This window comes from Perognathus longimembris, chromosome 10 (genome assembly GCF_023159225.1).
Source record: "Perognathus longimembris pacificus isolate PPM17 chromosome 10, ASM2315922v1, whole genome shotgun sequence".
In the NCBI taxonomy this organism is placed as follows: domain Eukaryota; kingdom Metazoa; phylum Chordata; class Mammalia; order Rodentia; family Heteromyidae; genus Perognathus; species Perognathus longimembris.
The window spans coordinates 48,727,695-48,740,785 of NC_063170.1; the positions used below are offsets into that span (position 1 = coordinate 48,727,695).

At 43.9% G+C, this 13,091-nt stretch overlaps 1 protein-coding gene across 5 annotated transcripts in view; it reads left to right on the forward strand.

The window, feature by feature from the left end:
- Positions 1–13,091, forward strand: part of Pxk (PX domain containing serine/threonine kinase like) — an 82,238-nt gene that overhangs the window by 63,826 nt on the left and 5,321 nt on the right. For 3 of the 5 annotated variants that reach the window (XM_048356035.1, XM_048356038.1, XM_048356037.1), the window contains 4 exons: positions 1,509–1,586; positions 2,212–2,298; positions 2,748–2,817; positions 6,753–6,815. In XM_048356035.1, the coding sequence (XP_048211992.1) occupies positions 1,509–1,586; positions 2,212–2,298; positions 2,748–2,817; positions 6,753–6,815 (298 nt within the window). The remainder of the gene's footprint in view (positions 1–1,508; positions 1,587–2,211; positions 2,299–2,747; positions 2,818–6,752; positions 6,816–13,091) is intronic. The other 2 variants (XM_048356036.1, XM_048356039.1) reach the window with 1 other exon arrangement.

The window sequence follows — 13,091 nt, forward strand, 5'->3', positions numbered from 1 at the left end:
TCCCCCCTTTTTTATTGAGATGTCAGGGAGGGGTATCTCATTTACATTTTTCCTGTGGTTGGCCTTGAACCACAACCCTGGAAATTCCAAATAACAGCCACCATATCTGGCACAGTTTGGGTTTTGAGCCAGGTAGCTGTATTAACTATTCAAGACTAATTTAAATTTAACTTTTTAAAAGAATAATAAAGACAAACTGGATATCAGTGACTTATGCTTATAATCTAACTACTCAGGAGGCTGAGACCAGAGGCTTGCAGTTTGCAGCCAGCTTGGGCAGGAAGTCCATGAGACTCTTATTTCTAGCAAACTACCAAACAAGCTGAAGTAGAGCTGTGGATCAAGTGGTAGAATATAAACTTTGACACAAATCCTCAGGGACTGTCCAGTCCCTAAATTCAAGTCCCAGAATTGGCACAAAAAGAAAGAAATGGGGGCGGGGGTGGACGGGAGAGGGAGGGAGGACGAAAAGAAGAATAAAGACAGTTTAACATGATCTGATGTCCGTTTTCCAAATCTGGACTCTTCATGATTTGAAAACTGATACCAGGAAGATTATTGTTCAAAGCCAGCCGAGGCAGAAAAGTGTGGGAGGCATTGCTTCCAGTTAACCAGGCAATAGTCAGAAATGGAGTTGTAGTTCAAGTGGTAGAGGGCTAGCCTTGAACAAAAAAAGCTCAGGAACAGTGCTCAGGCCCTGAGCTCAAGCCCTAGGACGGACACACACACACACACACACACACACACACACACACACACACACACACATCAGTGATACCTCTGATATTATGAAGCTGCTCTCCTATGTTTTCCTTTAGGAATTTTAGTTTTAGGTCTTACATTTTGGTCTTACGTTTTTGAACCCATTTTGATATTATTATTTATGATGATGCTGGGGTAGCAACTCAGGGCTTTGTTCTTGCTAGGCAGGTACTGTCACTTGAACTGCATCCCAGCTTGGATTCAATTTTGTATATGTTATATTCATATTTCTCATTATGTCCACACAGTGGTTTTTTTTTTGTTTGTTTTGCTGGTTCAGGGGCTTGAACTCTGGGTCTGGGTGCTATCTATTGCTCAAGGTTAGTGCTCTACCACTTGAGCCACAGTGCCACTTCTGGCTTTTGCTGTGATTAATTGGAGATAAGAATCTCACAGACTTTCCTGCCCAGGCTGGCTTTAAACTGATCCTCAGATCTCAGCCTCCTGAGTAGCTAGGATTACAGGCATGAGCCACCAGTGCCTGGCTAACATAATGTTTTAACTACCGTATCTGTGCAATAGATCTTGAAATCAAGACGTGTAAGAGCTACAACATTGCTTCCCTTTGTGTTCATTATTTAAAATGCTAGAGAGATGAGAGTGGCTGGGATGGGACCTGAGCGGACAGTTTAAGTGGTTTTATGTTAGAGGACCTCCACCCTGGTATCTGGCGGCTCATCAGTGTTTCCAGGACTTAGAATTCCCATTTACTTCCTGGAGTAGACCATATCCTTTTTTTCTTTCAGATTCCCACCAAGTTAAAAGAGGCATTGAGAACTGCCAAAGAATGTATAGAAAAGAGACTAATTGAAGAACAGAAACAGGTAAATCAATAATAATTCTCCCATTGCCATTCTTTTCATGGTATTTACCATGATTGACTTTTTTTTTCAATGTAGTATTCAGGTTTGAAGTCAGGGCCTCATGCTTGTTAGGCAGATACTTTACCATTTGGGCCACACCCCTAGCCCCTATAATTGACTTTGAACTAATTTCTCACTCTGTAAAATTTTAGTGCATTCTCTCAACTTGGTTCTGGGTTATATGCTATGACATAGAGCTGAGTACTTCACTGTCCGGGACTCAAGCACCTCAGTCTGCATGGAAATCAACACATGCAGAAAGAGTGGTCGTTCTTCATGACCCTAATGCTAGGTAGTGATGGTTGGCAGCTCCTGTTGTATGGTCCATGCTGTGAAGATACTAGGAATAACATTCTTCAGAGAAAGAAGGAAGGCAGGGTAAAGCGAGGAGAGTAAGAAAAGTCTTCATCCCCTTGCTTACTCTTCTCCCAGATATCCAAACCTGTGCCAGGAGGGAGACAAGCTAAGAAAGACTTTTTTTATCCCAACAATTTGATGGGACTAAACATGTTAGAGAAGATTTTCATTAGGAAACTACCTTGTGTTGGATTTACTTACATTTGTGGGAAATTGTGATCTCTTAAAGATTCACCAGCATCGAAGACTCACAAGAGCTCAGTCACACCATGGGTCTGAGGAAGAAAGAAAAAAGAGAAAGATTTTAGCTCGAAAGGTAAGCCTAGTGTCCCTAAATTCTCCCTGATGGTTTTTATGTATTCGCCATGAATTTCTTTACTGTCTGTAAAAAAAGTTTTGGGCTAATGGTGCACATTTAATGACAGATTTGGTGCTATATCTTCCTGAAAGCTAAAAGTATTTCCAGATGACTGGATTGTAGCTTTTTTAAAAGCCACACAGTATCAGCACAGAAATGGACCATATAGTTTTCTGGTTTGCGGGGCTCGTTATGGTATAATATAATTGGAAGAAATTATTGACTTGAGATGATCAAGTCAGCATTCCTGGTTTTATTTCCCCTTTTACTTTTGGCTTGTGGCTTTTTCACTGTATTAAGTTAGGGCTCCAAATATGATGTTGTCTTTAACTGGAAAAAGTTTTGTTCTAATTCTCAGCTTCAGAGTGCTTATTCTTTTCTTCCCCTGCCCCCTTTTAATTTTAAAGAAGTCTAAACGATCTGCTATTGAAAATAGTGAAGAACATTCAGCAAAGTACAACAACTCCAATAATTCAGGTAACTGGTTATATGTTGTAGTGGGGCCCAAGATCCAGAGGTCAGGGTCAGTAGTCTGTAGCTGGTCCAGAGGTTTTAGGTTCTGGTGCAAAGAGATTTGGCAGGGTAATGATGAATGCAGAGAACAAAAGAACTCTGTTCCTAGTGAAGGATGAAAGTGTTGGAGCCACTCTTCCAGCTCCCCTGATTGACTTTTGAGGTGGTTTGGTAACTTTGCCTTCTCACTGATGGGTAGAATCAGTCAACCAAAGCACAGGGACATCCACCACAGGAGAAAAACCACCTGATTGAAAATGCAAGACCTTCAGGTTTTTTTTTCTTCAGGAGAATCTGATAAACTGAAATGATTCTCAGTCTTTCCCTCTGTTCTGGAACTCACATGGTGAGGGGATATGCCCCCAGAGTGGATTAAAGAAAGGGCTCAGTGGTGTGTGGGTATGGCAGGGAGCAACATTCCAAAAGGTCACAGTGATACAAAGGGGTGCCTCTCCTGAGTTGTCACTCAGATCTCACTGCCACTTCTAGCTGACCCTTAACTTGGTCCTGGTGGTCGGGGTTCTTAAATGTACCCACCTTTTGACATCAGGGCCACACTGGATGATCCTGAGGACCTTCTGTTTCTTTTTGTTTATGAATCTATGAAGTGAAATTAAACACAGAGAAAAGAAGGTTTCATTAATTCAGGCAGCAGAATCAGCCATGAGGCCATGGGAAGGGGGGAATAGGAGTGCTAAGGGCAAGTTGACTATACTTTTGTTTTGTTTTTTTGCCTTGGACTTAGGGCCTGAGCACTGTCCCTAGTTTCTCTTTGCTCAAGGCTAGCACTCTGCCACTTGAGCCACAGCACCACTTCTGACCATTTTCTATATATGTGGTGCTAGGGAATCAAACCCAGGGCTTTGTGAATACAAGGCAAGCACTCTTACCACTAGGCCATATTCCCAGCCCAAGTTGACTATATACTTTGAAGTGGGAGAAGGACCTTGCAGAGGGGAAGAAACTGACAAATACAAAGGGTTAGCATTAAGAGCCCCACTGTTGCCAATGGCTCACACCTGTGATCCTGGCTACTCAGGAGGCTGACATCTGAGGATCACAGTTTGAAGCCAGCTCAGGCAGACAGATCTAAGACAGTCTTATCTCCAATTAACCAGCAAAAAGTAGAGGCGTGGTTCAAGTGGTAGAGTATCAACCTTGAGCATTAAAGCCAAGGGAGAGTATAAGGCTCTGAGTTCAATCTTTAGTACCAGCACAAACACACGCATACACACAAAGTCCCACTGACAGTGTCAAGTGTAGAGGAAGCTTCCTGGAGAAAGGAGTTGGGAAGAGTAGGCAAAGAGGCAGAGGTGGCTAAAAGTGAAAAGACAAGTGCAGTGGATCTGTAGTGTCAGCTACTCTACAGGACTGAGACAAGAGATCCCTTGAGCTCCCAGAGCTTGAGACAAGTCTGGGCAAATAAGAGGGCTGTACTCTGAAATGAAATAGTGGTAGCAAAATTATTGAGAGTATTTACAGGCCATGCCTCACTCTCTTAAGTGAAGTTAGCTTGTGGCAGGAAACACTGAGAGACCCCTAAGGTCTGGGCTAGCCCCAGCTGGTGAATACAAGTAGGGGAGCAGAGCTGGAAATTGGGGGGAGGGGGCAGCAAAAAAGCCCACAGACGCCAGAAGAGGGTAAGGCTCATGCTGGTACCACTGCAGAGTCCAGGCTGGAAATGGGCTGAGGGAGAGCTATAGAGTAAAGAAGGGACAGTCCCATGAGGACCAAGGCAGGCCCTGTTGTGGCTGGCAGGTAATTTCAGTTAGAAGTCTATTTTCTCCATGTTTGATAGGATGGATGTGACCTAGTCATTGTGTAGTCATTGTCATCAGTAGGCCAATATTTATGTCTCCAACGAGCATGTCTGTCTGGCAGTCATTCTGTCTAGCAGCCAGTTCTTGATAGAGCAGAAAAGGCCTAACCCTATGCTCTCCACCTTCCAGAGGCCCCGCCTTCCTATAGAGCTCTGTGCCACATGCAGCCCAAAGGGACATCAAGGACTCAAACACCATCATGTTCTTAATTACTGTAGAAAAGCTAAAGCTAAAGTGTTGGTTGTGGTAGTTGGGATGTACAGAGTGCTTGCAAAACTCTATGAGAATCACAAGTTCAATCTTCTCATTAAAATCTTCTAGTAGTACAAAGCATGAAAACACTGTGCATTGAGTTTCACCTCATTTGTCAGTAAAACATTTGTTTATTTTCTAGAGAGCTTAGGGGATATTGTTGGAATGGAAAGGTAGTAAGTCAAGGCCAGGTGCTGGTAGCTTACACCTGTAAATCCTAGCTACTCAGGAGGCTTAGATCTGATTATCTTGGTTCAAAGTCAGCCCAGGCAGAAAAGTCCTTGTGAGACTCTGATCTCCAATTAACCACTCAAAAACCAGGAAGTGGGGGCTGGGGATATGGCCTAGTGGCAAGAGTGCTTGCCTCGTCGTATACATGAGGCCCTGGGTTCAATTCCCCAGCACCCACATATACAGAAAATGGCCAGAAGTGGCGCTGTGGCTCAAGTGGCAGAGTGCTAGCCTTGAGCAAAAAGAAGCCAAGGACAGTGCTCAGGCCCTGAGTCCAAGCCCCAGGACTGGACAAAAACAAACAAACAAACAAACCAGGAAGTGGAGCTGTGGCTCGAAGTGGAAGAGCACTAGCCTTGAGCAAAAAAGCTCAAGGACAGGACCCAGGCCCTGAGTTCCCTGAGTTCAAGCCCTACAACCACCACTACCAACAAAAACAAAAAAAGTAGCAAGTCAGAGGGGAATGTAGTTTAATTAGGACATTTCCCAATGTGCCTGGTGTCCATAAGACACTAGATGTCCTCTGGGTTTTGAGAAGAGTGATGGCTTGAGGCCGAATCAGAGTAGCTAGTGGTAGCTTCTCAGCGATGGGTGGCAGCAGTCCTTCCTGGGGAGAATGCCTGTCAGCCCAGGCAGCTCCATGTGAGAAAGCTCTGGCTAACATCTCCTGAGGACCTCCACATGTGGAAAGGGCCTTCTATCTCCACAGAAGCTTATGTAGGATCCTCTGCGCATGGGCTACTTGCATGTCAGGCCAGAGGATATTTTCTAGGGATTTCTGAGCTATAGAGAGATGCTGAGAACTTAGAGGAATATTTTCACCAGGACCAGTAAAAGCAGGCACTATATGGGGTTTTACATTGTTTTATTTTTAAGTAAATATATTTACCAAATTGGACATAAGAAAAGGCTTGGAAAATCTAGACTTCCTAGTACTTGCTGATGAAGTGGAACTTGTATAGAAAGCAAAGCTAGGTGTGATGGTGCACACAGATAATGCGGCACTTGGAGGCTGAAGCAGGAAGATCAAATGTTTGAGGCTACATAGTTAAAGGTTATCTTGGATAACCTCTCCTTGTCTCAAAGCATACACACAACATGCCCATAAATTCATACCTCACAAGCCAGATGCGATGATTCCTTCTGGTATTCCCTGCATTTCAGAGGATGTAGCAGGAGGATTGTGAGTTTGAGACCAGTTGTTAAATAAATAAGTAAATAAGTATACACCATACATGCATACATTTTGGATGGATGGATGCTGCCAAGAGCTCTTGCTTTCTCACCAGTGTGCTCTCCATTTCTCTGTCCCCTGTACTGCTATGACCACTGTCATCTGTCATTACCCTGGGGTGGGTTTGAATTAGGAAGGAATGCTGTAGACAGTGCTTAAGCCACTAATTATACAAATTGGTCAGTCAGCCTCTAGAGGTCTGAGGACTTAAGTACAGCCTCCTAATTTTCTATTCTTTATCACCTTGTTTCACATAGGCCCAGATACTAAGCCAATGGAAAATCCCATCATGGATGTTTGCTCATGCCAATTCCCAAATGCATGTCTGATTCCCATGAGTGTTTCTGTGTGTTTTATCTTAGCAGGATCTGGGGCCAGTTCACCTCTTACATCCCCATCATCTCCGACTCCACCCTCTACAGCAGGTTAGTAATGGGATAAGATGTCATCGTATCCTCCTCTCCACCAAGAGAAAGAGCTAGGTTCTTCCTCTTCCTGCTATGGCCCAAGCATTATGAGCATTGGATAGCACCAGCCTTCTTTGCTAGGCCATAAGGAGTGTACCTTGCCTGTAATGTAGGAGAGTTGAGGGGCTGCATTTCCAGGCTAGGGGTTCATGGGAATGGACCGGTGTCAGGGCCATTAGCCACCTTCTGACTCAAGCTTGCTCTTTTTGCTGAAAAGCTTCATTCATGCGGACTCCTTAGGTCAGGACCAGGGAGCTTTCTCCTTAGAGATTCCATCGGGTTTTGTCTCAGATCAGAACTTGTGAGAAGCCTAAGTGCAGAGTGAAATACCACCACATTATAATAACTTCTCTATTCTGCTCTGGATGTATTTAACTCTAGGAATATCTTCTATTATTCGCTTTTGTTTCACCTTTGTGAATTAAATCAAATACTGCTAGTATTGCAGCAAATATTTTTTTAAGGGTAGTTTATTTTTACTTCATTGAGGCATTTTTTTGTTCTGTTTTGTTTTGGCCAGTCCTGGGTCTTGGACTCAGGGCCTGAGCACTGTTCCTGGCTTCTTTTTTTGCTCAAGGCTAGCACTCTGCCACTTGAGCCACACAGCGCCACTTCTGGCCATTTTCTATAAATGTGGTGCTGGGGAATTGAACCCAGGACTTCATGTATACGAGGCAAGCACTCTTGCCACTAGGCCATATCCCCAGCCCAGCAGCAAATATTTTTTAAGGACTGTCTTGGGGACAACTTATAAAATAATCTCCGAATTTTGTAGAATACTGTACTTTCATAATACTGTCTTTGTTTCCTTATTTTCTATTTGAACTAAGATTTCTCTCCTACCCATTTTGCAATTTTCTTTCTCCCTCCCTCCATCTTTCCCTCCCTCCCTCCCTCCCTCCCTTTCTCTCTCTTTCTTTCTTTTTTCCTTCCTTCCTCCCTCACTCCCTCCCTTCCTTCTTTCCTTTGTTGTTGTTCATGTGGTTTGAACTCAGGGCCTGGGCACTGTCCCTGAGCTTTTTTGCTCAAGGCTAATGCTCTTCCACTTTGAGCCACAGTGCCACTTCAATTTTTTAGATGGTTAATTGGAGATAAGAGTCTCACAGACATTCCTGACCGGTTTGGCTTTGAACTGTGATCCTTGAATCTCAGCATCCTGAGTAGTTTGTATTACAGGCATGAGCCATTGGTTCCTAGCTTCCACCAAGATTATTAACTTTCCAAATCTTCTAGCTGACCCTCCTGAGAAAAGAAGAAACAAATACACGAGTGCTACTGTGAATTCCTTGCTGCTTCTAGCGGGGCTCTTCTAGCTGGCTAAGAATGGTTCCTTATGGGTTACTACAGAATAGCATATTACCTAGTTCATGGCGACAGCATTCTTGTCCTTGGTTTTGTCAGTTTTATAAGAAACTCCCAAGTCTGTTTAGGCTAATAAAAAATTTCTGGAGATGGAAATTGGAGAAAATGGTGAGAAACCCTAAGATCTCATTTAGCAAGGAATTGACTGTTTACTGTACAAAGCACCTTACTATGTGCATGAGATGTGGTTCTGGGCAATTTATCACTACTTTTCATCTTTTTTTTTTTTTTGGCTAGTCCTGGGCCTGAGCACCTTCCCTGGCTTCTTCCCACTCAAGGCTAGCACTCTGCCACCTGAGCCACAGCGCCCCTTCTGGCCGTTTTCCATATATGTGGTGCTGGGGATCGAACCGAGAGCTTCATGTGTAGTAGGCAAGCACTCTTGCCACTAGGCCATATTCCCAGCCCCACTACTTTTCATCTGTAAACGCCTTATCGAGGGTGATGGGTGGCTCATACCTATATCCTAGCTACTTAGGAAGCTAAGATCTGAGGATCACCATTCAAAGCCAGCCTAGGCAGAAAAGTCCTTGAGATTCTTTTTTTTATGTTTTTTGGTGTTGTTTTTTTGCCAGTCCTGGGGCTGGAATTCAGGGCCTGAGCACTGTCCCTGAGCTTCTTTTTGCTCAAGGCTAGCACACTCCTGGCTTTTTCTATATATGTGGTGCTGAGGAATCAAACCCAGGGCTTCATGGATACCAGGCGAGCACTTTACCACTAGGCCATATTCCCGGCCACTCCTTGAGATTCTTATCTCCAATTAAATACCAAAAAAGTCAGAAATGGAGCTGTGGCTCAAGTGGTAGAGCACTAGCCTTGAACAACAAAGCTCAAGGACAGCACGTAAGCCCTGAGTTCAAGTCCCAGGACTGGCAGAGGGGGGGGGGGGGAGGGAGGGAGGTAGAGAGGAAGGGAGGGAGGGAGGTAGGGAGGGAGGGAGGGAGGGAGGAAAGGTTAGGGAATTCATGATCTATCTGGTCTTTGGGTGGAATTCTCTAATATACCTCTGCTCTAAATGGCGCTATCTCACAGTAGCGAGTTTGCGTGACTTTTAGAATGGGGAAAAATGATTCTTTTGCATTGGAAGTGCTTTATCTAGGAGAGTTGCAGGAGCAACATTATGAATATATAATAGGACACATGCCAAAAGGGAGCTTGGAAGATTTAGGGGAAGATATCTCAATGCCCAAACACAAGGACTGATAGAGAAGACAGAATCCTAGCAAATAGGTGGTCTTTAATGTTTTGCTAACAAAATTATTGAACTTGCTCCCAAAGACTATGTTCTGACCTCTGCTGGCCATTTCTTATAAGGCATCTCATTAAAAAAGCAAACTAATATTTAGCATTTGCCCTATTAATCTAGCATTCCTAACAAGATGACCACAGTGAGTTTAGTCACACATGGTATTCTCAGGATGCACTAATAAGAGTTTGTGGCTTGCCAGGGATTGTGTGTGCCCCTGCATTACAGAGATGACTGACAAGGTCCTACCTTTCCAGCACCCTACGAGCACCAAAATGATGTAGTTTAGGCAAATGTTTTCTTTTAGGACAAAGCTTAGTAACTTTTTCTCTCAATAGACCCCCCCCCCCGCCTTAAAAAAGATCTTCACCTGAAAAACTAGTCCATCCAATCAACAACATCTTGAACTTTGTTCTATGCAAAGCATCTGGGAATACCAGCATGTAGTAGGGTCCTAACTGTAGCAATGCGCGATGCTCTACAGATCCTCATTGGTGGATTTGCATAGGCTTGATTTGCCTTCAGGGCCTCTTCTGGGTGAGCACAGACCTATGGTGGCAACCTATGGCTGGTCAGCCCTACATAGACTGGCTCTTCCTTGCGGGAGAGGAAGGTCTTCTTCCTGCATTTCTGCATGCTGCTCATCCTACTCCTGGAATCACATTTACTCCAATTTATGTCTGTACTTACAGACCAACTTTATGGTTTTACATCAAAGATAGTGTCTCCCAGTTTTATGATAAAAAGCAGTTTGCAGAAGTGAAGACCTTGTTTTCAAGGGTTAGTATTAATTAGAAGAATTCCTATGGGAGATAAATGTCTCAATCACAATTCAACTTGGAACTAAGGAGAACTACACCAGGGATGTGGAAACCTAAGTTTAGGACCATGTTCACTGTTTCTGGGCTCATGGGCAGGGCACTTAACCTGTCTGTGCTTCAGGTTTGCCTTGAGTGAATGAGGGAGATGGCAGTGCCTGCCTTCTCAGTGAGCCTGTAGTACATTGTTAGTTCCCCCGGCCTTGAACAAGCCAGTTTCCACAGAGGAATGGATGGGGTTACTTCTCTGTAAATGGAAAGAGCAGCATTTAGCGAGAATCTCTCCCAGTTCCTTCTAATCAAGCTACTTTAAACCCAGCATGGGCCAACACTAGGTTAACAGGTCAACAGCAGGTCACCTTCAGGTGAGTTGAGTTGGGCAGTAGAGCTTTTATTCCTGAAAGCTTCAGTTTAAGTAATTTGTAATAGATGGTAGTCTTACTGTCACTTCTAGGATAGGGCAGAAGTGACAGGTATTTCTAAATGAAGGGGCTTACCCTTACGAGCCCTTTACAGCAATGGAGATCCTCTTTTTTCTCTCTGCAGCACCTCTGTTGGAGCCTTTTGGGGTTCTTACCAAGTTGACGGAGCAGTACAAGTTCTTCAATTATGCTGCAAATTTGATTTCCCCAAGTCAGGGTTGACATTCTTTAGTGCTCTGAGAACCTAGTGGAGTTTTTTGGTTTTTAGTTTTTTTGGGTTGTTTTGTAATGAGAACATTCTTATCACTTTTCTGTTAAAGATTATTTCCTGCCTCAGGAAGATCACTTGTTTAAGAACTGTAAAATTCTTTATCCAGGCTTATTTCACAATAAATGTCACCAACCAGTATTTATACTCATTGAAAGAGCTGAATGGTTTAAAGGGTCCCAGTTTACACACATGCAAATATTCACTCCTTTCCAACTTGGGAAACAAGTAGTTCTGTTGCTTGCTATGGAGTTTTTAAAAACAGATTTGCAGAGGATTTTTTTTTTGGGGGGGGGGGCAGTCCTGGGCCTTGAACTCAGGCCTTGAGCACTGTCCCTGGCTTCTTTTTGCTCAAGGCTAGCGCTCTGCCACTTGAGTCACAGCGCCCCTTCTGGCTATTTCCTATATATGTGGTGCTGAGGAATTGAACCCAGGGCTTCATGTATACGAGGCAAGCACTTTTGCCACTAGGCCGTATTCCCAGCCCCAGGAGTTGTTTTTTGAAAGCTAAATAAGCAGGAGGGCCTAAACAGTTGTCCAACACATTTTTATGCCAGGTACCTTGTAAGTGGTTTATAGTCAGTATTTCCTTTAGTAAGTATTTCCTTTAATCCTCATGACTAGTACTTTCCTATTCGGTGAGGGTAGATTCCAGTTTAGCTCTCTTTTACATATGCAGAAACAGGTTAAGAGAAGTTGAGGGCTGGGGATATGGCCTAGTGGCAAGAGTGCCTGCCTCATATACATGAGGCCCTGGGTTCGATTCCCCAGCACCACATATACAGAAAATGGCCAGAAGTGGCGCTGTGGCTCAAGTGGCAGAGTGCTAGCCTTGAGCAAAAAGAAGCCAGGGACAGTGCTCAGGCCCTGAGTCCAAGCCCCAGGACTGGCAAAAAAAAAAAAAAAAGAGAAGTTGATCTCTTACCTTAACTAAGTTTAAGAGAATTTGATCGAGGGCACACAAATAGGAGGAATTTCTAGAGCCAGGATTTGAACTTGGTGCTGTTGTCTATTTACTCATTTATGAAGTGTCTTCAAGGTCTGAGCAGTGAACCCCTTACTCTGCCCATGTGAAAAGAACCCTGAATGCAGAATCAGAAAACCTGGACTGTATCCTAGATGTACCCACTCACTGTGACCATGAGCCAGGATTTCCATCTTTCAAGAGGATCTTTCCAAAAGGCCTTGCTCTTTGTTAGATGGTGTAACATTGCAAGGCTGTACAAGCAGTGGAATATTATTTGTTATAAGCTATGAAAGCCCAACCACCTGTGGATTCTAGCCCTTCGTGCTTACAGTTTTTTAAACAGTCATTTGAAGAGAGTGACTAACAGTTTCTAAAAAACACATCTGTAAGAATAAATTTTCAATCTGGAGAGCCAGAAGAGGCAACACTACCTTAAGAACACAGAAAGGGGCTAAGGTTAAGATTATGGCATTAAAAGCCAGTATTGGAGGTAGGGGGTGAGACTGAAAGCATCGAAAGAGATGTGTTTCTTTAGAATGTTATAGTTTGTAGAATTTTCCTGGCCTAATAGAAGTCTGAAACCCATTGCAGGCTCAAAATTGGTGTTTGTTAGTATGTGGTTATGTCTAAAGCCCTTAAAACCTGTCTTTCTTTCTCAAAAGCTACACTTAATCCCATGGTGCTGATTGGAATGCTTTTGCTCTGCTCTCTGCTTGCCTTTAGCAGCCACCTTTTAAGCCCACTCGTGTCAGCCCTCCTTCTCCACTCCCAAGCCCAGGAGTTCCTCTGAGTCCCCTACCCACACACACCAGGTGCCGGAGGGTGGAGAAAGGCTGTCCCAGCATCTTTTGTCTCTATTAGAGCTTCCTGTTGGTGGCCTACCTGCCCAGCCAACTGTCCTACCTCAATTCCAGGCTCCTTCCTAGGGGAAGGAACTTTCTTCCTGGCTTCGGGGCAAGTTTTCCTTAGGAACTATCGGAAAAAAGCCTTTCACTTTTAACTTGGAATCTTCTGTTAGAAAGAAGGTTTAAAATTTTCCTTGCATTTTTCTTTGTAAATGACCTCAACTTCTGTCTCATTTCATTCACTGTGCCCTGGGGGGGGGGGGGGGAGCGGAAGTGACCTCAGAGGCTGGAGTCCTTTGCTGATTA